Source organism: Hyla sarda, chromosome 5 (genome assembly GCF_029499605.1).
Source record: "Hyla sarda isolate aHylSar1 chromosome 5, aHylSar1.hap1, whole genome shotgun sequence".
NCBI classification, from domain to species: Eukaryota; Metazoa; Chordata; class Amphibia; order Anura; family Hylidae; genus Hyla; species Hyla sarda.
This window is the reverse complement of record NC_079193.1, coordinates 33,733,996-33,760,756: the sequence shown is the minus strand read 5'-3', so window position 1 is coordinate 33,760,756 and position 26,761 is coordinate 33,733,996. Positions and strand designations below refer to the sequence as shown.

Genomic DNA, 26,761 nt, shown 5'->3' with positions numbered 1-26,761 from the left:
AACCCACCACCCAAAAAAACGTGGGAAAAAAGCTCTACCGTAGACATTCTTTGGTGAATCTGGGCCATAGTCAATCTTTGCCCCAAAAGTTATTTTACTACGTTTCTGTGGTTTTTCATGCTTCCTTTTTGCTTCTGAGGCAAACTGTCTGCTCTGTTCTCTCAACAGGCTCATTTCCGGTTTCTGCTGTTCATTCTAGCTGGAAATTCAGCCAATTCTATCTCCCATCCGCTAACCTTCTTGACTATAACCCTTGTCACTACAACCACAGGATAGGAGATACAGTTGAATGAATTGCCAGCTACAGTGTCAATAAGAAACAGATAATTTATTATAGGAGGTACACTAGACAGGAAGCGGGCTAATTGAGAGAACAGAGCAGTTTGCATCAGAAGCAAAGCAAGAAAAATCACAGAAAGGTAGTAAAATAACTTTATCTACCAATATACAAAAATCTATTAGACAGTTCAAAAAAGGTTTCATTAGTGAAAAACCCTTTAAAGGAAAACAATCATTTGCATAAAATTGGTGCAAGCAGCAAGATGTCGGGACACTGTGAATTACTATGATACAGTAAGCTCGGGTGTTTTATAATAATCATAGTTTAGCCCCTTAAGGACCAGAGTTTTTTTTTTTTTTTTGCACTTTTGTATTTTCCACCTCACCTTTTAAAAATAAAATGTTGCACCTACAGACTCATATGAGAGCTTGTTTTTTTGCACCAGCAACTGTACTTTGTAATTACATCAATCATTTCAGCCCAAAATTTATGGCAAAACCAGAAAAAATATATTTTTGGGGCAAAATTGGAAAAAAACGCTATTTTGTAACTTTTGGGGGCTTCCGATTCTACGCAGTGCACTTTTATATTTATTCTGTAAGTCCATACAGTTACAATAATACCCAAGTAATATATATATATATTTTTTTTTTTACTTCTTTAAAAAAAATGATAACTACATGCACCAAAATTAGTATGTTTAAAATTGTCATCTTCTGACCCCTATACCTTTTTTATTTTTCCATATACGGGGTGGTATGAGGGCGAATTTTTTTTGCGCCGTGATCTGAAGTTTTTATTGGTATCGTAATTGTTTTGATGGGACTTTTTGATCGCTTTTTATAATTTTTTTCAGGGTATACAAAGGGACCAAAAATACGCAATTTTGGACTTTGGAATTTTTTTACGTGTATGCCACTGACCAGTTTAGGTAACACTATATTTTTATATTTTGGACATTTACGCATGCGGCAATACCACATATGTTTATTTTTATTTTTGTTTACAATTTATTTATTTTTTATGGGAAAAGAGAGGTGATTCAAACTTTTATTCAGGAAGGGGTTAAATCACATTTGTTCACTTTTTTTACACTTTTTTTTTAGCCCCCATAGGGAACTATTACATGCAATCCTTTGATTGCATACACTGAACAATGCGATGCCATAGCATAGCATTGATCAGTGTTATTTGCGCTTGATTTCCCAAGCCTGGAACTCAGGCTTGGAACAATTAAACAACGATTGGACAGCATGGAGCACAGTAAGGCACCTCCTGCTGTCCTCTCAGCTGTTCGGGACGCTGCAATTTCCCCGTGGCGGTCCCGAACAGCTCCGCTTAGCTAACCAGCAGTATTTTCTCACAGTTTAGACGCCATGATAAACTTTGATCGCAGCGTCTAAAGGGTTAACACCAGACATCAGCCTGATTGGCGATATTAGACGCAGGTCCTGGCTGTTCATAGCAACCGGGACCCCTCAGGTACGAAGCCCACTCAGCTCCTCAGCGCGCTTCACATACTGGGAGCCGGCCACAAGCGTAAATATACGCTTGTGGTTGTTAAGGGTTGAAAAAAGTTGCCTGGAGCCTGGTAAGTAGTAACAGGTGGCAGGTCCTGACAGCTCCCATCCCCCCCACACACACAATTTGGTGCATATTTGCTGCTGAAGATTTACATGCAGAAATGTGAATTTGTGCAGAAATCTGGCAGTAGTAAGGAGGGTACTCTAATTTATTAGTAGAACTCTGGCTTTCTTTATATTGGTGTATTATTTTATACACAGGATGGCAGCATTATGTATTTGTACAGTATGGCAGAGTTATTTTTGTGCACTGTATGGTGTCAGTAATAATGTGTATAGTATGGCAGCATAATGCCATAAATCTATATATTTATAGTTACGCTTGGCTTCTTTATACTTACAAATTTCAGCCTTATAAGCCCTCGGGGGATGTTAGGCTTACAGTCGGACCCCCGGATCCGCTCTGCTCTGGGCCACACCTTCTCTTTCTGCCTATGTCACCTTGTGGTGAGCCACGGGTGTGGTGAGGTAGATGCGGGACAGATGTTAGTGCCTAAGGGATAGATGGTATTAACCCCTTCATGTTCGTGACGCCAGGGCGTGGTTTTCTTATATAACCACCCGAAGGTAGTACCCCTAATCCTAGGTGAGACAGGGGCAATAAAGAGTCCAAGGCAAGGTTAAGGGTAACGGTAGATTTTACTGAGGTTAGACAGATGGTACAGTCTATGCAGTCCGGCCAATATCCCAGAGAGGTGGCCAGAGACACAGAGAGACCTCGCAGGCTTTGTGGGACTTGCAGTGACTTGACAGACTACAGTATATTGCAGGCTATGCTGAATAGACAGTAGACTTGACTTGACTGACTTGATGACTGACAATTAGAAGACTTTAGCTTACTTGCAATTGATAGGTGGCTGTAGACTTTAGGCTTGAGGCCTCCAATGCTCTGGACACACACACTGAGACATCTGCACTGCACTGGACCTCAGGAACAAGAGAGATAAAAAAAGAGCGATTGCAGCTCCTCCCCATATTATATAGGGGGGCTGTGCAAGGAGCCCATATTTTACTTGGGAGGTCACCTGGTCACTGGTGGGGTTCTTTGAGTCATATGACTTAAACATGTGATTTAATTATAATCATGTGACTAACAATAAAAGGTCCTTTACTTTTGTAAAACCTATGTACACAGGGGGACATACTGCAGGAGAGCCCCAGGGACAGACAGGGACTCATCCTGACAGGACAGAAGGACCAGACGGGACAATATCCCGTACTGGGACAGCACAATGTAGTTGATTGGCAGGCAGAGGGCAGATTCACCAAAGCTATACATGGCTGCCTGTCAGTCAACTATGTGACATAGGCAGAATGAGAAGGTGCGGCCCGGAAAAGAGTGGGACCCGGGGCTCCGCCTCTCCAACTGTTGGCCTGACTCCATCAGAGGTTCACGATCTTCCCAGCTTCAGGCTGCAGACTGAGCTACAGCTTTCTTTAAAGCTCATTAAAGGGGTTATCTGGAATTAGTTAATTTCTTATTGCTACTATTTGCCATAACCATATATTGCTAATATCAGCCACCTAATCAGCCAATGCCGCCTTGTAAGCGCTGCAATACCCAAATCTGCGGCCCACCAGTGAATAGCGCGCTATTCACACCACAAGGACGCCGGCCTCCAGCTGCTCGCTGTTTTTGAGACTGCAAGAACATTCACTTACCCTCTGATATCGGATGCCGGCTCTCTATGATACAGAGATGAACACCGCATGATCTTGAGCCAGTGTACCAACTTCAGCATTTCTCTGGAGGAACCCCTATAACCATACAAGGTTGGTGGTTGCCCTTGCCTGAGTCCGTGCAGGCGCTGATCTATCACAGTCACCGGAGTTTGCCGCTCCGGAGCCAGCCAGCTGCCGAGAAACACGGCGAAGACTTCTAATAAGCTACCGCTCTGAATATTGTTACCATCTACATTCATAGTAACCGACTCTCTTCTATCTAAGTGAATGTTACAATTCAAATGATTGCTACAACTGTCACGACTGTATCGCTCATCTGCTACATCTAATAGACATTTTACTTTCCCTTTGCTGCTATTACAGCTCACTAGCTGTATGTGATGAACAGTACTAATCCTTGTGGCTATTAAATCAGATTGCAATCACCATACTGCTATTGGATATTGGCTGACATTGAAACTATTCATGTACTATTTTTTATGAACATTTTTTTTATATAGGTTGGCAATTATTTTTACTTATTTTTTATAAAGCATAAACATTTAATACCTGGGTAAGGGCCCTGCCCAGGTGTTTTAGTATTTTTCCTATTTAATTAATACATGTATATCATTGTTTAAGCTATTTATTTTGCAGGTATTTTTTATCTATATTTTAATAATTTTAACTATTCTAGTAACTATTTTAGACATTATATCTGGTGTATTATTATTTTTTATCTGTCAATTACTATTCTTTATTCTTTTTTCTTTTCCCCCTTGCTATTTCTCCCTGCTATTTCTCCCTTTTTTTTCTCTTTTTACTATCCTTGAGGACTGGTTATATAATTCCTTTATTACCGTATTTTTCGCCGTATAAGACGCACTTTTTCTTCCCCAAAACTGGGGGGGAAAAGTCGGTGCGTCTTATACGGCGAATACACCCCTATCGCGGCGGTCCCTGCGGCCATCAACGTCCGGGACCCGCGGCTAATACAGGACATCACCGATCGCGGTAATGCCCTGTATTAACCCTTCAGACGCGACGATCAAAGCTGACCGCCGCGTCTGAAGGGAAAGTAACACTAACCCGGCTGTTCAGTCAGGCTGTTCGGGACCGCCGCGATTTCACCGCGGCGGTCCCGAACAGCCTGACTGAATAGCCGGGTTAGTGCTTACAGGACACCGGGGGGGACTTTACCTGCCTCCTCGGTGTCTTCTCCGTTCAGGGATCCGCTGTATGGCCGGCGCTCTCCTTCCTCGTCATCACGTCGTTGCGTACGTGCGTCGGCGTGCGTAACGACGTGATGGCGGCGACAGAGAGCGCGGATACCCGGCCAGCAGCAGAGACGTTCCGGAGCGACGGGGACGCGGCGACAGCGATGGAGCGACATCCAGGGCAGCGGTGACGGGTCCGGAGCAGCGGGGACACGTGAGTATTACCATCTGCTGCAGTGGTCTTCAATCTGCGGACCTCCAGATGTTGCAAAACTACAACTTCCAGCATGCCCGGACAGCCAACGGCTGTCCGGGCATGCTGGGAGTTGTAGTTTTGCAACATCTGGAGGTCCTCAGATTGAAGATCACTATTGGGTTCAAAATCTTAATTTTTTTTAGATTTTGCAACTAAAAATTGGGTGCGTCTTATACGCCGGTGCGTCCTATAGGGCGAAAAATACGGTATATAATTTTCTATAAATTTCTTATTGTCCCCAAGCTACATACAAAAATAAAAACACTTTAAAGGGGTGCTCTTATCCCCTATCCAAAGGAACCCTCACGATCTCTCCTTCAGCACCCATGTCATCTGGTGCACGAAGTGAGCTTCGCTCCGTGCCTGATGACTGGCGATGCAGGGGCCGGAAGATCGTGACGTCACGGCCTCACCCCCCTCGTGACGTCACACCCTGCCCCCTCAATGCAAGTCTATGGGAGGGGGCGTAACGGCCACCACGCCCCCTCCAACAGACGTGCACTAAGGGGGCGGGGCATGATGTCATGAGGGGGCAGAGGTTACATCACAAGGGGGCGGGACCATGACATCATGATCCTCTGTGCGGCAGGAGAGATCTCAGGGGTTCCAAGCAGCAGGACCCCTGTAATCAGACATCTTATCCCCTATCCTTTGGATAGGGGATAAGATGTTTAGGGATGGAGTACCCCTTTAACTCACTTGCTGTCGCTCCCTCATAGCTCCGGGATCAGGGCTCCGATGACAGTCTGCTTCACCAGAGCCGGTCAGAACTGTAGATGTGATGTAACAGCACCGCTCCATTAATCACTGGCTGTACCGGTGCCCCCCTTGGCCACTGATTAGGAGCGGCACTGTCACATCCCCCGACTGTAGATGCTATGCAGCTCAGGGGAAAGAAGAGTTACCAGCTGTGGAGCTACAAGGGAGTGGCAAAAGGTGAGTCAAAGCGTTTGTTATTTTTGTATGCAGCCTGGGGACAATAGTAAACTAACTATATCTACTGGATAACCCCTTTAACAAGCTTTTGTCAGCACCTATGCTGATTTGGGCCACAATGAAAACCTGGACTTGCCAGGAAGGGAATAAAAGGCCCCACTTTAAACTTTCTTTTTATTCCATAATAATCCAAGCCTGAAAATGGACTTTATCAAAGGTTCCTTAGAAGTTATGGACTTCTAAGGAATTTATACTATCCTGGATTTCTCATATGTCATCCGACCTTTCCTGGATGACCTATGCACTTTCTGTAACCTTGTGATATGTACCTTGAGGAAATATTGTGATCCCTGACCACCATTCCTGTCACTGTCTCACAATGTGTACTGTGGCTGACTGTCAATTCTCTGGCAATCATGGAGGCCAGCACAATATTGGAGAATTGTTGATTCCTGCACAGCTGATCCAACGTACATGTAGAGTTTCATTCATGTATCTGTGGTGTCCCAGTACAGTTACATTGTGTCAAGGTATTGTAGGCCCTGTCAGATTGAGACCTCCAGTGTCCTGGGGGCTCCCCTGCAGGGACTCAACCATTTCTAATGTGTATTTGTACTGTTATAACTTAGCAATCCGTTATTAGGTGTCCGTAGCTTTAAGTATGTTACCTAGCAACCTCATGCCTAGTCAGGGTATGTGAGAGTGGAGGACTGAGGGCTAGACTTTTGTGTAAGGTGTTATATTATGTTATTACATGTATGTAGCTTTATTGTAAATCCTAAAGGGGATACAGACAACTCTATGATGCACAGCTGCCTGGCCAATGGGCTGTAGTTCAGCCTTCCCTGATAAGGGGTGGTATTTCCTGTGTAGAGGAGTTGAGTGGAGTTCAGGGTTCAAAGTGAAGAATCATCAGCTAATTTGAGTTCAGAGTACAGAGTGGAGGAATATCCAGCCTTTACTGCAGCCTTGATCAGAGAATTCCTAAAGGACAATTCAATATCTTCTGGCGAAAAGCCACAAATCTACCAACACTTCAGTAAGTGACTTTAATCTCAAGCCTAATATAGCGCAGACCTAAAACTCCTAGTCCGGCTGTAAGAGCCAAGCATATATGTAATATCAAGTCCAGGCACTGCAAGCTGTGTGGTCCTCTAGACTAGACTGTCTGTTAACCCTTTGGGAGACTTTGGTTGAGCGCTGTGGAGATTGTACCACCTATCTTCAAGTTAGTAAAGCCTCCGTTAAACTGCAACCTAGTGTGGAGTAAATTCTTTCCTTGCTAGCCTGTGGGGAGATGGAGTTCCCCGGACCTGTAGTACCCCGGGAGATACCAAGACTACAGTGGCTTCACATGACATTAAGGGTTAATACCAGCCGACCCTGAGTTCATAACCCCCCCAAGAACCAAGTAGGGTTTCACTCGTGGTTACCACATATCGGCAAATATCCAGATGGAAATGTAGAGGTGACCATCCTGCTGATCTGTGGCATAAACCATTAACCTCTTAAGGACCCATGACGTATGCATACGTCATGGTCTTCTCCTGGTCTCCGCCGCTCACCCGGCGGAGATCGGAAGCGGATCCCTGCTGAAATCCTTCAGCAGGGATCCAGGGCAAACGCCGAGGGGGGCCATGTAGGCCCCCCATGTCGGCGATCGCCGCAAATCGCAACTCCCAGCTGTTGCAAAACAACAACTCCCAGTATTGCCGGACAGCCGTCGACTGTCCAAGCATGCTGGGAGTTTTTCAACAGCTGGAGGCACCCTGTTTGGGAATCACTGGCGTAGAATACCCCTATGTCCACCCCTATGCAAATCCCTAATTCAGGCCTCAAATGCGCATGGCGCTCTCACTTTGGAGCCCTGTCGTATTTCAAGGCAACAGTTTAGGGCCACATATGGGGTATCGCCGTAATCGGGAGAAATTGTCTTACAAATTTTGGGGGGCTTTTTCTCCTTTCACCCCTTATGAAAAGGTGAACTTGGGGTCTACACCAGCATGTTAGTGTAAAAAAATAAATTTTGTACACTAACATGCTGGTGTTGCCCTATACTTTTCATTTTGACAAGAGGTAAAAGGGAAAAACGCCCCCCAAAATTTGTAATGCAATTTCTCCCGACTACGGAGATACCCCATATGTGGGCGCAAAGTGCTCTGGGGGCGCACAACAAGGCCCAGAAGGGAGAGTGCACCATGTACATTTGAGGTGATTTGCACAGGGGTGGCTGATTGTTACAGCGGTTTTGACAAACGCAAAAAAAAAAAAAAAACCACATGTAACCCCATTTCGGAAACTACACCCCTCACGGAATGTAATGAGGGGTGCAGTGAGAATTTACACCCCACTGGTGTCTGACAGATCTTTGGAACAGTGGGCTGTGCAAATTAAAAATTTTGTACAGCCCACTGTTCCAAAGATCTGACACCAGTGGGGGGTAAATGCTCACTGTACCCCTTGTTACGTTCCTCAAGGGGTCTAGTTTCCAAAATGGTATGCCATGTGGGGGTTATTTTGCTGTTTTGGCACCATAGGGGCTTCCTAAATGCGACATGCCCCCCGAGCAAAATTTGCTCTCAAAAAGCTAAATATGACTCCTTCTCTTCTGAGCATTGTAGTTCGCCCGTAGTGAGCTTCAGGTCAACTTATGGGGTACCTCCATACTCAGAAGAGATGGGGTTACAAATTTTGGGGGGTATTTTCTGCTATTAACCCTTGCAAAAATGTGAAATTTGGGGGGAAACACACATTTTATTGAAATTTTTTTTTAAATTTTTTACATATGCAAAAGTCGTGAAACACCTGTGGGGTATTAAGGCTCACTTTATTCCTTGTTACGTTCCTCAAGGGGTATAGTTTCCAAAATGGTATGCCATGTGTTTTTTTTTCCTGTTCTGGCACGCACCATAGGGGCTTCCTAAATGCAACATGCCCCCCAAAAACCATTTCAGAAAAAAGTACGCTCCAAAATCCCCTTGTCGCTCCTTCCCTTCTGAGCCCTCTACTGTGCCCGCCGAACACTTTACATAGACATATGAGGTATGTGCTTACTTGAGAGAAATTGGGCTACAAATATAAGTATACATTCTATCCTTTTCTCCTTCACGTTGCTGCTATTCCTGTGAAACACCTAAAGGGTTAAAACGCTTACTGAATGTCATTTTGAATACTTTGGGGGGTGCAGTTTTTATAATGGGGTTATTTGTGGGGTATTTCTAAGATGAAGACCCTTCAAATTCACTTCAAACCTGAACTGGTCCCTGAAAAATTGTGATTTTGGAAATTTTGTGAAAAATTGGAAAATTGCTGCTGAACTTTGAAGCCCTCTGGTGTCTTCCAAAAGTAAAAACTCGTCAATTTTATGATGCAAATATAAAGTAGACATATTGTATATGTGAATTAAAAAAAAATAATATTTGGAATATCCATTTTCATTACAAGCAGAGAGCTTCAAAGTTAGAAAAATGCAACATTTTCAAATTTTTCATCAAATTTTGGGATTTTTCACCAAGAAAGGATGCAAGTTACCAAAAAATGTTACCACTAAGTTAAAGTAGAATATGTCACAAAAAACAATCTGGGAATCAGAATGATAACTAAAAGCATTCCAGAGTTATTAATGTTTAAAGTGACAGTGGTCAGATGTGCAAAAAATGGCCGGGTCCTAAGGTGTAAAATGGTTGGGTTCTTAAGGGGTTAAAGGGGTACTCCGGTGGAAACCTTTTTTTTTTTTTTTTTAATCAACTGATGCCAGAAAGTTAAACAGATTTGTAAATTACTTCTATTAAAAAATCTTAATCCTTCCAGTACTTATTAGCTGCTGAATACTACAGCGGAAATTATTTTCTTTTTGGAGCACAATGCTCTCTGCTGACATCTCTGTCCATTTTAAGAACTGTCCAGAGCAGGAGAAAATCCCCATAGTAAACATATGCTGCTCTGGATAGTTCCTAAAATGGATGTCAGCAGAGAGCACTGTGCTTGTGATGTCAGCAGAGAGCTCTGTGTTCCAAAAAGAAAAGAATGTCCTTAGTAGTATTCAGCAGCTAATAAGTACTGGATTTTTTAATATAAGTAATTTACAAATCTGTTTAACTTTTTGGCACCAGTTGATTTAAAAAAAAAAAAGTTTTCCACCGGAGTACCCCTTTAATGTACCATGTCCGGGTAGGATGGCCAGTGACCGCATCCTAAAAAAAAAAAAAAAAAAAAAAGAAGGGACTGTAGACTTTCAATCTGCTCATTGCACAGAACATGTCTACTTTGGGTGAGGTCTTTGTGTGCTCAATAAGGGTTGCATGGTTGTTCTGAGCCCCAAATTCTAACCTTGTGGTGAAAAGTCACCTCATCACTGAACACCAGCTTGTCAGAAGATGTAATCTGTATATATTTTTTTTTTTTTTTTTTTTTATAAAGATACGCCATACAGTGCTTTGTGGCAGCTTTAGTTCCATACTAGCCAGCCTGGTCAACCTTCTAGGACTACATTCATACCAAGCTCAAATTCTGTTCACCACCTCTTCTAAAGCCTTCAACCAACATGAAGTACGGTTTCTATATTTACCAATTTCCCTGTACTATGACCTTCGTCCGGGACTCCCGAATGGAGGTCATGCATGGCGAAACGCATGTTGGAGTGGTGCCATCCTGGTACCTGCTTCACTTGCTGCACTAGCTTGTTAGGTTTGTATGATTCACTTACCACAGTATTTTGTACCCTTCATCTTGGATTTTGATTTCTGTATTTTGGCACTTTATGCACATGGCACCTTAACTGGGCAAGAAATCTTATAAGATGTACCATATTAAAGGGGTTGTCCAGGAATAGAATACCAGAGCTAATTTCTTCCAAAAACAGTGCCACCCCTTCCCTCAGGTTGTGTGTCGTATTGCAACTCAGTTCCATTGAAGTGAATGGAGACATGTTGTAATACCGCACACAACCCAAGGACAGAGGTGGCACTGTTTTTGGAACAAATTAGCTCTGGTTTTCTATTCCAGGATAATCCCTTTAACTCTGTTATATCATATATTATTATGTTACCATTAGAGGCCTACATTGGGATTGTGACGTCAGGTGCTATACCTGCAGGTCCCGCAAATCCCGCACTGCCTCAGCCGGGGTGTCGGCAAAAAGGGAAAGCTGCCTGGCGCCTACAAAAGAAAATATCTATTTTTTTAATTTCCCGCCCCGGCCAGCACGCCTTTCACTCACTCACGGCTCTGTAGGGGGAAAGTGAAGTCTGTGTGCACACACAGCCGCCTCCTCCCCCTACGGCGCCGTGAGTGCGGTGCAGGCTGGGAAGGGGATCCACACTCTCATGTGCCAGGAAGGGGATGATGCTCCATAACCACAGCTCAGCTTCAGGTACCCCACTCCCCCCTGTGATTTGTCCTCCCCTCTGTCACTCCTGTCTTCATCCCTCCATTCAGCCCTTCTACACCCCTGCTTACACATGGGGGGAATGTGCAGAGAATTGCACCCTAGTTTCTGTACTACAGCCACTAGGGTGCAATGCTCTGTACATATCCCCATGCGTATAGCAATGCAATGTCAGTGGGCGGGATTGGGCACAGATGTATATATATATATATATATATATATATATATATATATATATATATATATATTACAAGTGGCTCCTTTTGGTTCTTTTTTGGTATATATTGGATATTGAGTTTACCTTTTGCCTTGGTGTACTACTTCACATTTTGGTAGGGTGTGCATATAGACTGGTTAGACACCCCCTGTGACATCTATATATTATTCTTTTTGGTTTGTCATTTTGGTCATCAGTAAAATATACATTAGAAAAAGTCTATACATGACTTACATTGTACCAAATCATCATTTATGGTGGCCAGATTTCCTCCTAAGGACTGACATTCACGTCTAGCGTTATCCCAGTGAACTCCTTCATCCTCTCCTGTGCCAAATATTCCATAACACTGAAATATATTAATAGATATTTGACATAGGAAGTTTGATCTAAAATATAATCAAAACAGTTTATAATATAACCAAAAGACAGCAATACCACCATGAGGTATCATAGAAAGTAAAAGTTTCCCTTTGGTTACCTTACTCAATCATATATAAAAATACTCACCATTATACTGTACACCTATTATCAGAAATTTAGGGACATTCGAAGTTACAACAAAAGGACAACAAATAAAGACATAGAGAAATAGAACTGTATGACTGGGGTTTGGAGAGGAACTCATATGTCATATTACGTGTTGAGCAAACTGAACCAGTAAACTTTAGGAAATGTTCCCTTCAGCCCACAGGCGAACAATGGACGGTTTACTTTAGCTGAAGCAGTTCTCACACAAAGGGGCAAAAGTTAGGTGTGTATAGGAATTATGTATTGGAGAAGGGATCGGTGGGTAAAGGTCTCTGAATTCTGAGGAGGAAGCAAATTCCATCCGTGCCAAAGGGTCTGATGTTTGGTCAACTGCCTACGTGAGTCTGCCAAAAGTTCCTCCCTTCTTTGGAGATGAGAGACCTCCTGAAGCCAAGACGAGAGGGAGGGAGGAAGGGTAGATCTTCATAGGCAGGGGATTACTGTCCTTGCAGCCAAAAGAAAGCAAAGAAGAGATTTAGACCATTTGGAGACCGTGTCTGGAAGGATGGAAAGGAAGAAGGGGCTTGGGTCAAGTTGTAATTTGAAAGAGGTGAATCAGATCCAGGTCCCGGGTCCAAAAGGTCGACAGTGTAGGGCAGGTAAGCCAAATATGTAGCATTGTGCCGCCTGCAGCGCCACATCATCAGCACATGTCCGGGAGAGAGGGATACATACGAGTAAGGATGGCCGGAACTCTGTACCATCTGGTTAAGATTTTATAATTAGTTTCTTGGGCTGTGCCCTGACCGTGAATATGCAACCTAGCTCATGTACCCAACAAATTTGATATGATAGGAGAATGTCACAGTAACAGTGCAAAAGGAGACCATAGAGCACACTCACTTGGGGTACTGGCGATGTGGAGAGTAATGGATTGGTTTATATCTGTTTGTTTTGGTTTTTATTTCTCTCATTCCTCTTCTTTTTAAACTAACTTGGTTTTTATTACAGGAAGAAGCCCAGAAATACTGGATTGTCCCTTGTAGTGACTCAGACTCTTGCTATGCGTGATCGTACCAGCAGGCCTACGTATGGTACATTTGACAGATGTTCTGGACCTACCTCTGCATCGTCAAACTCCTCCTCATCGACCCCATCACTCCTCTCAATATGAACTTCTGTTGGAAGCATGGACTCCTTGCTTCCCTTTATAATATCCACCATCCATCCATGATGCCTTACTCTATCGCCACGGAGCTTACCACCACCAGTCCCACTAGTGCTATGATTGGCCATTGCTTCCACCTTCAGCGCCTCTGCATTACACTTCAGAGGCTTACTGTCCTTATACAACTCCTCCATGTGCTTAGCACTGGAGGGGGGGGGGGGGGGGGCAAAGACAGAGATGATGGAACACACCATCTAGAAAAAGGCACCACCCCGTGTAACTATAGACAATGAGGAATCCGCTGACACCTGGCTTAGTGTCATATTGTCTAAAAGAAATACCCAGCATCCAGGAGTACAGTGATCAGGTTTCTTCTTTAGTTGTGCATGTAAAACAAAAGAGCACAATCACCAATGCATTTCAGGTATTAAACACTTAATTATGGTAAAGAGTTGAATACCTGAAAGGCGTTGGCAAATGTGCTCTCTTGTTTTATATGCGCGAATAAAGAACCATCATCACTGCACTCCTGGATGCTGGATATTCCTTTTATACTTTATCTTGGATGTTGGTGGGGATGCGGCGCGCTAATCCGTGCACAGGTGTACTTGAGGAATGTGTACCAGTCTATTCCATCTCACAACGTCATATTGTCAACCATCCTCCTCCTGAGATGACAGAGAATGAGCAAACCAGTCCACAATTACTGAATTATCCTCCAAAACAACACAACCTTAAGAAGACATGGACAACTTTTGTTTGCTGATGTTGCTGCTTCTACGACCACAAGGCTGCTTCTACTACCTGTACAGGGCCTGGGAAAATTGGTGCCACCCACAGTGCTGGTATTATCAACATGCTAACTGGCAAAGGACATGGCAGGGGTACTCCTCTCTACTTTGCATAGAGAAAAATTACACTTCCACAGGGATTGCGTTGTATATCTACTTTTATCCAATTACTTTTCATTTCATACAAAAGTATAGTAAACAGGACATGGAAACATATATTCACCTGGTGTTAAAGTCTCTAGGATTCCATTACTGGTACGATGTCTTTAGAACAAATTCATCCACCTCTGGGACACTCCATTCCTGGCCATCCTGGATTGCTTCCCTCTGGGCAAAGATGTAGCGCTCGTTAGCATGCGAGCTGCAGATCGGGACGTTTGAGTTGAGAGTTGAGAAAGGGAGGCAACACCTGAAACGTTCTGCAGCTCGCATGCTAGCGAGCGCTTCATCTTTGCCCAGAGGGAGGCGATCCAGGATGGCCAGGAATGGAGTGTCCCAGAGGGTGATGAATTTGTTCTAAAGACCGTTCCAGTAATGGAATCCTAGAGACTTTAACACCAGGTGAATATATGTTTCCATGTCCTGTTTACTATACTTTTGTATGAAATGAAAAGTAATTTCCTGTACAGGTAGTAGAAGCAGCCTTGTGGTCGTAGAAGCAGCAACATCAGCAAACAAAAGTTGTCCATGTCTTCTTAAGGTTGTGTTGTTTTGGAGGATAATTCAGTTTTTGTGGACTGGTTTGCTCATTCTCTGTCATCTCAGGAGGAGGATGGTTGACAATATGACATTGTGAGATGGAATAGACTTCTACACATTCCTCAAATACACCTGTGCACGGATTAGCGCGCCGCATCCCCACCAACATCCAAGATAAAGTATAAAAGGAATATCCAGCATCCAGGAGTGCAGTGATGATGGTTCTTTATTCGAGCATATAAAACAGGAGAGCACATTCGCCAACGCCTTTCAGGTATTCAACCCTTTACCATAATACCACATAGACATATAACACAATCCCTGTGTATGTGTCATTTTTCTCTATGTGAATTGGTCTATACAGCTGGGGTGTACGGAGCCTCTAGCCAGACACGACACAGATACATCAGCTGTCCAATCTATGGTGATTGTATGAGTACTCCTCTCTACCCCATCCTCGTCCAACCATTCCTTTACCAGGCATTATTTTATTACAAAAAAATATTCTACGTACTTAACTCTCTAGTTATAAATTACCTTATCTCCAAATAAAAGCCAATCTGATGGGCATCCACCGTCTGGTGCAGGAATAGCTGGGGTAAATGTTGCATTGCTGGAACTATTTGTCCTTTCACAGATAAATGCTTTGGGATAACCACAATTTATGTCACACCAAAGTCCTATAAAAATGAAATAATATAAAGAAATAAAACATTTGTTAAAGGGGTTCTATAAAAATCTGGACTGATCAGTGTAAAATATACTATAAGATTAAAGGGGTACTCTGCCCCTAGACATCTTATTCCTTATCCAAATGACTGATCGCGGGGTCCCTGCAGTGGGAACCCCCGCGATCTCTCCTGCAGCCCCCCGAGTCATCAGCTGTACAGAGATAAGTTTACTCCATGGCTTATTACTCACGATACAGGGTCCGGAGTATCGTGATGACACGGCTCCGCCCCCTCGTGACATCAAGACCTGCCCCCTCAATGTAAGTCTATGGGACGGGGCGTGACGTCACGATACTCCAGCCCCTGTATCGTTAGTCATCAGCCACGGAGCAAACTTAGTTCCGTGTAGCTGATTACTCGAGGGGGGGTGGGGGGGGAAGATGTCAAGGGGTGTAGTACCCCTTTAATTAAAAGGGGTACTTCGGAGTAAAGAAATGTTTTCAAATCAACTGATACCAGAAAATTACACAGATATGTAAATTACTTCTATTTAAAAATCCTAATCCTTCCAGTACTTATCAGCTGCTGTATGCTCCAGAGGAAGTTGAGTTGTTCTTTTCAGTCTTACCACAGTGCTTTCTGATGACACCTCTGTCTATGTCAGGAACTGTCCAGAGCAGGAGAGGTTTGCTTTGGGGATTTGCTCCTACTCCGGACAGTTCCTGACATGGACAGAGGTGTCAGCAGAGACCACTGTGGTCAGACTGGAAAGAACTACACAACTTCCTGTGGAGCATACAGCAGCTGATAAATACTGGAAGGATTAAGATTTATAAATAGAAGTAATTTATAAATCTGTATAACTTTTTACCACCAGTTCATATTTTTTTTCCCCCTCTGGAGTACCCCTTTAATTGTGTAAATTAAGAAAAAAAACACAGCAACACTTACATCACTCCTTTATGGACTTGAATGGCAACAGTTATGTGAATATTTCCTAGATCTGCTTCTTTTAAACAAATGAATTGCCCTCCCTTCTACTCTATTTGCAGAAGCAGCCACAAAGTCTTCCTCTATGGTACGATCACTCATAGTACAATGGGTCAAATAATTAAGGATTACTGTGTAAAAAGGTTGAGGCATAAACAAACAATTTTTCCGCCATAACATGCAAAATCCATTCTTGTCAAAGTTGCAAATTCTCATGATTTTGTTACATATAAGAACATCAATATAGATTTAAGCCATACCATTGGATGATTTCATCTCAGTGCAAAATTCATCATAATTGTAAAAGTCAGGTTGGGTAGAATCCCAGGCAACAAAGTCAATTGGAGAACCATCCATCCACCTAATGACAAACAAATGCAACTGTCAGGATAATGTTAAAGCTTAATATAACCAGGTATAAAAGAAGAACGATCATAATACATTTTTTTTCATCTGATAACCAAAGGGTTAAAATAACCCTATAGTCCTGTGGACAACTAGAATAATTCTTAGGCTATGTTCACACAATGGAATTTCCTTGCAGAATTCCGCAGAATAATTGCTTTCAGTGAAACTGTGTTGGAAATTCAGATTTCAGCATCCACAGGAAGAATAGTCATGTCTATGCTTTCTGCTGAGTCTACACGAAATGCATTTCTGAGCGGCTCTAGTTCTGACATGTTCTACCGGCGCTTCGCTGTTGGTGGAATGTCTGCACCGAAATTTTCCGTGCCGACATTCCACTGTGTGAACATAGCCTTACAGCTTCACTTGATACAACTTTTCATGTCAAAAGTTGAGATCCCATTTGGTCTTAGTCCTGAGACTCTCTGCGATCGGGAGTTACAAGTCAGTGAAGTGTGTGGCAGTGGACTTCACTCTGCGGCTGGCCGCTCTGTCAGACTAAGTGCTTCTCTCCCCTTTCTTTGTCTATGTGACTGTAATGGTCCCATAGACTTCCATCATGAGACCATCTTGGTCATGTGACACAGAGCCTTGAGAGAATGCGATAAGTGCGCAATTCTCCTCGCATATTCTGTAGATCGGTGGGAGTCTGAACACCCTGACCAATCAAAACCTTTAACATGTCTCTGTCATAGATAAAAAGTTTCATTTTTTCTGTTATAATGACAGCATCCATTTACCATGAAACAAAACCTTGAAAGTATGTTATAATACAGTCTGCTATTAAAAACAAAACCCTTTGGGCAATATTTAGTATGTCACACCTGCACTATCCAGTGGGAGTTTTATCTTAATCTTGAGTGTACATAAATATATATATATATATATATATATATATCTTTCCTGTGACAACCCATGGACAGAAGTGGTGCTGTTTCTAGGAAGAAGATGTTTTTTTATTTTCTTGAGAGCTTCATTGGGGACACAGGACCATGGGTATATGCTGCTTGCCGTTAGGAGGCTGATACTAGGGAAAAAAAAACTAAAGAAAGTTGGCTCCTCTCAGCGGTATATACCTGCTTCCTGGCTCTGAGCAACTCAGTTTAAGCTTAGTGTCTACGCTTTGAGGCGGTCCTCCTTGCATTTGTCCCCCAGGGAGACGACGGTAGATCCTCCCTCCAGCCATTCTCTGTGGCCCTCCAGTGGCCGCCCGGGTCGCCTCTCCTTTGACTCCTCGGTCCAGACGCGCGGGGCCCTCACACCGCCGCTCTTTCTCTTCCTCTTTCCAGGCGCCGCCGTAACTGGTCACCCAGTGTCCGCTCCCGGTCTCCCCCCCCCCCGCTCCCAGTCCACCTCCACCCGTTCCAGGGAGCTCATGGACTCGGATTCAGGTCCTCCCTCTGACTCGGAAGAGACTTCCCGTATGTCAGGTTTGGTGGATAGTCTGGTGTGGGCAGTCAGGGACATATTCCACCTGCAGGAACCAGGAACTTCAGGGGCAGTCCCTGAAGTGTCCTTTCATCGTGCTCGTCAGGCACCCCAAGTTTTCAGCCCACACACTGAATTTGACGAGCTGTTGTAGACGGCCTGGAAGCATCCTGATAAGAGCTTCCATGGGATTAAGAAGCTTCGGACTCTCTTTCCCTTCCTCAGGACCTGGTTACCAAGTGGTCTTCTCCTCCTACGGTGGACCCTCCTGTTTCGCGGCTGTCTAAATACACTACCCTGCCGTTGGCTGATGCAGCCTCCTTTAAAGATCCCTCTGATAAGCGCATTGAGAATTTGGCAAAATTCGCTTTTGAGGCGGTAGGTTCAGCTTTGGCACCAGCCTTTGCCTATACTTGGGTATCTAAGGCCCTTTTGGTTTGGTACAGTCAATTGCGTCAGGGGATTTTAGCGGGTGCATCCCCTGGCAATTTGGCAGATCTAGCTCAGCAAATCGATAATGCTGGGGACTACCTCTGCTCAGCCTCCTTGGAGTCTGCTCTCTGAGCTGCCTTTGCCTCAGGCAATCTAGTGGCTCTTCGGCACTCCATGTGGCTTAAGGCTTGGAATGCCGATGCGGCCTCTAAGCATTCCCTTACTGAGCTTCCCTTTTTGGGGTCTCGTCTCTTTGGCAAGCGCCTAGTTGAGATCATCCCTGTGGCTACCGGGGGCAAGAGTTCCCTCTTGCCCCAAAATCGTCCGCGTCGCTCGGACTCGCAGCGGAAGTTCTCAACTTGAAGCTTCTAAACCATCATGTGTGGCTGCGACATTTCCGGATGGAATCCCTGCAGTCAGTTGTCACCTTTATGGATCAGGGGAAGTTCCTCTCTGCCATGTACATACTGTAGGGGATGTCTACTTGCCTATCTTCCTGACCCACCAGCGTTTTCTCAGGTTCCTGGGGGTCATTTTCAGTTTGTCGCCCTGCCCTTCGGGCTGGCGACTGCGCCCCGAGTCTTCCTGAAGAAGCTGGCAGCAGTGGTGGCTCTCCTCCACTTTTGGAGTGTCTCGGTCCTCCCCAATTTGGACAACCTACTCATCAAGGCTCCCTTCCTGGAGCAGAATTGGGTCAGTGTCAACATCACTCTACAATCACTCTCCAGTTTCGGTTGGATCATCAACCACGAGAAATCCAACCTGTCTCCCTCCCAATCTTTGACCTTTCTCGGGAACCGCTTCAACACGGCGGCAGCTCGATTGACTCTTCCGGAGGACAAGCTCTGCGAGCTGTTGTCGGGGATTCGCTTACTTCGGTGGCCGGGTCTGATTCCTTTCCATGCCTGCATGTCTGTTCTGGGCAGGATGGTGGCTTCTATGGAGGTAGTTCCCTTTGCCCAATTTTGGTACCATCCTCTCTAGTGGGCCATCGTCTCTCAGTGGAACAAATCCCCCTTGTCTCTCCACCGACTTCCGCTCCCTCATTTGGTGGCTTTGGTCTCCTCTCCTCTGGGCAGGGCTACTCCTTCCTGCCTCTCCATTGGCATGTTCTGACCACGGATGCGAGTCTGCTTGGCTAGGGTGGTGTCTTTCAGGATGAAAAGGTCCAGGGCAGTTGGACCCCGTCGGAGTCCGGCCTACCCATCAATGTTCTGGAGTTGCCTGCCACGGGGTCTTCCAGTACAGGTGCAGATGGACAGCGCTCTAGCCATGGCATACATCCATCACCTGAGTGGCACCCGCAGTTCGGCAGCCAGGAAGGAAGTGTTGAAGATCCACTCTTGGGCGGAACTTCACGTTTCAGCCATATCAGCGATTCACATTCCCGGGATCACCAATTAGGAAGCAAACTTTCTAAGTCGCTCCACTACCGACCCGGGTGAATGGTCCCTTCACTCGGAGGTCTTCGCTCAAATCTGTCACCGCTGGGGAATTCCAGACGTGGATCTCTTCGCATTTCGCCTGAACAGGAAAGTCCCTCGCTTCGTCTCCAGGTCGAGGGATCCCCTTGTCCTGGCGGTAGACGCTCTTGTGGTTCCTTGGATCCCCTTCGGTCTTCCCTACCTCTTCCCTCCGCTTTCACTTCTTCCCAGGGTCGGCTGCAAGCTCAAGGCAGAGGGCGTCTCGGCAATTCTGGTGGCTCTGGATTGGCCTCGTCGCATGTGGTACGCGGACTTGGTAAGTCTCGTGGCAGACGTTCCCTTGCGTCTTCCTGATCATTCCATCCTCCATTCCCAAGGACCTCTCTGCCATCCCAATTTACTTTCGTTTGACGGTGTGGTGGTTTTGAGCGCTCCGATATTCTCTACCCATGTGATCTGGACCATGCTCCGTGTCGGTGTGAAGCTAGTTCTCTCTCTCCCAACTTTTTCCTTGCCGAATCTCTTGGCCTTTTTGCAATCGGGCCTGGAAATGCGCCTTGCCCTCAGTTCCATCAAGGGGCAGGTTTCAGCACTTTCTGTTCTCTTCCAACGCCCCCTTGCAGGGTACAACTTTTTTCAGGGTGCGGCTCACGAGATCCCTCCATTCCAGCCCCCCACTGCACCTTGGGACCTCAACCTCATTTTGGATGCTCCGCAGGGCACTCCATTTGAGCCTCTTGGGAAGGTTTCCCTTCGCTTCCTTTTCTGAAAGGTGGCCTTCCTTGTCGCCGTTACGTCTATTTGCTGTGTGTCAAAATTGGCTGCCCTCTCTTGCCATTCCCCCTTTTTGGTGCTTCACCAAGACAAGGTGGTCCTTCGGCAGGTACCCTCTTTTCAACCCAAGGTAGTGACTTCCTTTCACTTGAACGAGGAGATCGTGTTGCCTTCTTTCTGCCCATCCCCTTCTCTTCCGCAGGAACGCCGGCTTCACAGGCTGGACTTGGTTCGGGTGGTTTGGACAAATTTGACGGTCACTTCCTCCTTCTGGGGGTGTGACTCTCTGTTTGTGTTTCCCGATGGGCGGCAGAAGGGGCTCCCGGCTTCCAAGGCCACTATCTCCCAGTGGATACACTTCCCCATTTCGGAGGCATATCGTTGCAAGGGTCAGGTGGGTGCTTCTTGGGCGGTCAGGCTTGGGGCTTTGGCTCTGCAGGTTTGCAAGGCGGCAGCTTGGTCGTCTCTGCATACCTTTGCCAAGTTTTACTGTGTTCACATCTTTGCATCCTCTGAAGCAGGCTTGGGCCGCAGGGTCTTGCAGGCGGCAGTTCAGCCATCCACCTGAGTTTTTTTCTGGCTGGAATGCTGGTTTTTCCTCAAATATCAAACATTGGCTACTGATTTACTAATATACTGTATGACCATGTTATGTTTTAGGTGGAAATTTACTCTAAAGGGCTTATAGGGGTTTCCTTAGAACAGTGCCACTTTTTTGCATTGGATATGTCTAATATTACATTGAATATAGTTAGCACATATGCTGAATTCAGCACCCATACAAATCTGCGGACCCACCAACCAACGTCTGTGTTTCCCAGTCACACAGTACAGTTAAAAAATGTTTTATGTTAGATTCTCTCTTTTTGTCATATGTTGAAAGTTACATAGGTGACTTTAGGTCATAAATAAATTATAGCCTTATTGATGGAAACACCTTACACTGAGGCTGATTCCCGTATGCTGCTCATACATCTTGATATGTATCTCTACTAGAACCATCTGGTTCTTCTGTTGTTAAACTATACTCCTCAAAAAAATAAAGGGAACACTTAAACAACACAATGTAACACCAAGACAATCACACTTCTGTGAAATCACACTGTCCACGCAGGAAGCAACACTGATTGACAATCAATTTCACATGCTGTTGTGCAAATGGAACAGACAACAGGCAATAATAGGCAATTAGCAAGACACCCACAATAAAGGAGTGATTCTGCAGGTGGTGACCACAGACCATTTCTCAGATCCTATGCTTCCTGGCTGATGTTTTGGTCACTTTTGAATGCTGGCGGTGCTTTCACTCTAGTGGTAGCATGAGACGGAGTCTACAACCCACACAAGTGGCTCAGGTAGGGCAGCGCATCCAGGATGGCACATCAATGCTGTGGCAAAAAGGTTTGCTGTGTCTGTCAGCGTAGTGTTCAGAGCATGGAGGCGCTACAGGAGACAGGCCAGTACATCAGGAGACATGGAGGAGACCGTAGGAAGGCAACAACCCAGCAGCAGGACCGCTACCTCTGCCTTTGTGCAAGGAGGAGCAGGAGGAGCACTGCCAGAGCCCTACAAAATGACCTCCAGCAGTCCACAAATGTGCGTGTGTCCACTCAAACAGTCAGAAACAGGCTCCATGAGGGTGGTATGAGGGCCAGACATCCACAGATGGGGGTTGTGCTTACAGCCTAACACCGTGCAGGACGTTTGGCATTTGCCAGAGAACATCCTCCAGCATGACCAGTTTGGCGGTGGGTCAGTAATGATGTGGGGTGGCACTTCTTTGGTGGGGCCGCACAGCCCTCCATATGCTTTCCAGAGGTAGCCAGACTGCCATTAGGTACCGAGATGAGATCCTCAGACCCCCTGTGAGACCATATGCTGGTGCTGTTGGCCCTGGGTTCCTTCTAATGCAAGACAATGCTAGACCTCATGTGGTTGGAGTGTGTCAGCAGTTCCTTCAAGAGGAAGGCATTGATGCTATGGACTGGCCCGCCCGTTCCCAAGACCTGAATCCAATTGAGCACATCTGGGACATCATGTCTCGCTCCATCCACCAATGCCATGTTGCACCACAGAGTGTCCAGGAGTTGGCGGATGCTTTAGAGAGGAGGCCATCCTCCACCTCATCAGGAGCATGCCCAGACGTTGTAGGGAGGTCATACGGGCACGTGGAGGCCACACACCCTACTGAGCCCCATTTTGACTTGTTTTAAGGACATTACATCAAAGTTGGGTCAGCCTGTAGTGTGGTTTTCCATTTTGATTTTGAGTGTGACTCCATATCCAGACCTCCATGGGTTGATAAATTTTATTTTCATTGATAATTTTTGTATGATTTTGTTGTCAGCACATTCAACTATGTAAAGACGAAATTATTAAATACGATTAGTTCATTCATTCAGATCTAGGGTGTATCTTAGTGTTCCCTTTATTTTTTGAGCAGTGTATATAAATATATATATATATATATATATATATATATATATATATATATATATATATAATTAGCAGGAGGCTGCACAGGGCCCTTTCGTTTCTAGCAGCCTCCCAGTCTGGGAGCACATGGTAAGTGAGCTTTTACACCTTGTTAACACTAGTGTGGTGCTGTGCGGCGTCCATTACTGCTGTGGCAATGTGTCTATGGGGAGGTGCGGCCCTGGGACTGGTTTGAGTGGCACTGGGGCTGCTCTGCCAGTGGGTCGTTCCTCCTGTGGGCACTGGTGTTGCGGCGGTGGTGGTCGCCCCCCAGTGCTACGCCATTTTATGCTAGACCCACTCTGAATAGGTGGCCTTAACGTGGAGAGTGGGCTTGTACTTTTTGATCAAAATGTATACTAACAACCTGTTAGTTATCGAATTGATGTTGAGAAGCAAGTAGATCAAATTACAAATTGTGGATGTGGGATCATGTCTGTTTTCTCAATATATATATATATATATATATATATATATACACATATATATATATATATATATATATATATATATATATATATGTAATTGTGGTTCCATTCTGTTACCATCGTACTTTTTCTTGTTCCCCTATGCCTTGTCTCCTGTTTTTCTGATCTGGCCTGATGTGACCTGTTCTGTGCCTGTTTCACGACTACTTTCATGCCTGCTGATCTTGTACTATGCTGCCCTTCTGGTTTGACCATTGTTTGATTTGACTCTGGCTTGGTTTTTGTACTATGCTCTCCTCTTGGTTTTGACATTTTGGCTTGTTCTTGATTTTCCTATTGACTTGGTACCTATTCTACCCGTGAGTTGTTGACCTGGCCTGACCTTCCATGACGCCCTATGCACTTGAACGTGAATGGTTTCGGAGGAAGCCCTTGTTAGTGCAAAACAGAGCTTGTTGCCTATCTGTACCCCCCTGGATCTGTCCCAGTCCCATGAATGTATGTGAGTAATATCTTCGTCTAATAAAGAAGTTTGAAGACACGAAATGGTGAGTGGCCAGCTTTCATTTCTTCTTTACCATATTACATTTGCCAATTTGGAATTGGGCTCTGGGCCCACTCTGCAATTGGACGCAGTGGAGATTTTTGTGGTGTACCCTGGAGGCATTTGGTTGTGGGGATGGGTTGTGTATTGCTGTATAATGTATTGTTACAATTTGTAGCAATAATTATAAGTCTTTTTTTAAATTGAAAAAAAAAAATAAAAAAAAATAAAGAGTTTGGTCTAATACTGTCAATCAATTGGCCTGCTACCAATACACCACAGTTTATATTTAAATATCTTTTTAAAGATATGATGACATATAATTCCGACATACAGCTACACCAGGGCCCTTAGCTACACCAGGGTCCTTCAGTGACAGCTTCAATACAGATGTGTGAAATTCCTTTAAAGGGGTACTCCGCTGTAAAGCTTTTTTTTTTTTAATCAACTGATGCCAGAAAGTTAAACATATTAGTAAATGACTTCTATTAAAAAATCTTAATCCTTCCAGTACTTCTTAGCTTCTGAATACTGTAGAGGAAATTATTTTCTTTTTGGACCACAGAGCTCTCTGCTGACATCACGACCACAGTGCTCTCAGCTGACATCTCTGTCCATTTTAGGAAGTGTCCAGAGCAGCATATGTTTGCTATGGGGAGTTTCTTTTACTCTGGACAGTTCTTAAAATGGACAGAGATGTCAGCAGAGTGCTCTGTGTTCCAAAAAGAAAATAATTTCCTCTGTAGTATTCAGCAGCTAATAAGTACTAGAAGGATTAATATTTTTTAATAGAAGTAATTTACAAATCTGATTAACTTTCTGGCACCAGTTGATTTAAAAAAAAATAAATAAATAAAGTTTTCCACCGGAGTGAGTACCCCTTTAGAGTTGGGATTGACAATACTTTTATTCCTTATTTAGTGAGAATGTCTTCTGCTGGAGTATACAGGTTAGTATACAGGGGATGGTTGATGTAACTTGTCACTTACAGCAGAGATGTCCCTTTTTTTTAGCACCTTGCTCTTCCTGGTCTGCACCATGTAAACAATAGCTTTATACAGTATATCATCCATATATGTTCAATAACCAACAATAAGTGGCTTTATCTGTTAAGCACCTACTTAAACTCTTTATCCAGTCCCAAACGGAGGCCAATATAATAAGATTGTTCTTCTCTTTTGCTTAAAGTCTAAAAATAAAAAAGAGAAGAAGGTAAATAAGGTTCTATACACATGAGCATCATGGCCCCAGTTATGTTCTATTTTTTCTGAGAGCTGCAATGAGTCGGACTTAACAGGTTTTAACCCCTTAATGACATAGGATGTAAATTTACGTCCTGGTGCCCTGGTAATTAACACACCAGGATGTACATTTACATCCTATACATGACGCGACCCCAGAACGGTGCTTGCATAATGCGCAGCAGGTCCCAGCTGCTAACAGCAGCCAGGAAACCGCTGGTAATGGTGGACAATAGCGATCGAGCTGATGTCCACCATTAACCCCTCCGATGCCATGATCAATGCAGATCACGGCATTTGCAGCAATGCGAGGGTTAAATTGCTTGATCGGTTCGCCCACGGTGCTGTCTCAAGGTTCCGATTATCCAGCATGGCGGATGGAGGTTCCCTCACCTGCCTCCGTCCGTCTCCTGGGGTCTTCTGCTCTGGTCTGAGATCGAGCACACCAGATTAGAAGATCGCAGATAACACTGATCTGTGCTATGCATATGCATAGAACGGAACAGTATTAGCAAATCAAATTAAACATTTTACTCCTAAAAAGCGTAAAAAAAATTATAATTAATAAACATATTTGGCATTGCTATGTGTATAAATTTTCGGACTATCAAAACGTAATGATAACGATCCTGTACGGTAAATGTTGTAAATGTAAAAAAATAAAAAATAAAAAAAAATTGCTGCTTTTTGGTCACAACATCATATTCCCTAAAAACTTAATAAAAAACTAATATTATATCACATATACACATGGTACCGATAAAAACTACAGATCACAGCGCAAAAAATTAGCCCTTTTACATCCCTGTATACAAAACAATGAGAAAGTTATAGATGGTCAAAATAGGGCAGTTTTAAATATAATTTTTTTTGTAAAAAAAAAAAAAAGTTGTTTTTATAAAGCAGTACAACAATAGAAAAGTATGTAATAATGGGTATCATTTTAATCGTATTGATCCACATAATAAAGAAAACATGTAATTTTTACTGTAAAGTGTACAGTGTAAAAACGAAACCTTCGAAAATGTGCAAAATTGCAGTTTTCATTTCAATTTCCCCACACAAATAATATTTCTTTTGTTTTGCCATACATTTTATGGTAAAATAAAAAGGTGTCATTACAAAGTACAATTGGTTAAGCAAAAAATAAGCCCTCATATGGGTCTGTGGATGGAAATATAAAAGAGTTATGATTTTTAGAATGAGAGGAAAAAGAGAACATGTAAAGATAACATTTCCTATGTCCTTAAGGCCAAAATGGTCTGTGTCCTTGAGGGGTTAAT

At 44.1% G+C, this 26,761-nt stretch overlaps 1 protein-coding gene across 4 annotated transcripts in view; it reads right to left on the bottom strand.

Moving 5' to 3' along the window:
* LOC130273044 (macrophage mannose receptor 1-like) overlaps window positions 1–26,761 on the bottom strand; it is a 227,650-nt gene that overhangs the window by 81,542 nt on the left and 119,347 nt on the right. For all 4 annotated transcript variants that reach the window (XM_056519204.1, XM_056519205.1, XM_056519206.1 and 1 more), the window contains exons 18-21: window positions 25,359–25,426; window positions 16,588–16,688; window positions 15,204–15,346; window positions 11,772–11,886 (exon numbers count right to left, since the gene is read on the bottom strand). In XM_056519204.1, coding sequence (XP_056375179.1) covers window positions 11,772–11,886; window positions 15,204–15,346; window positions 16,588–16,688; window positions 25,359–25,426 — 427 coding nt within the window. The remainder of the gene's footprint in view (window positions 1–11,771; window positions 11,887–15,203; window positions 15,347–16,587; window positions 16,689–25,358; window positions 25,427–26,761) is intronic.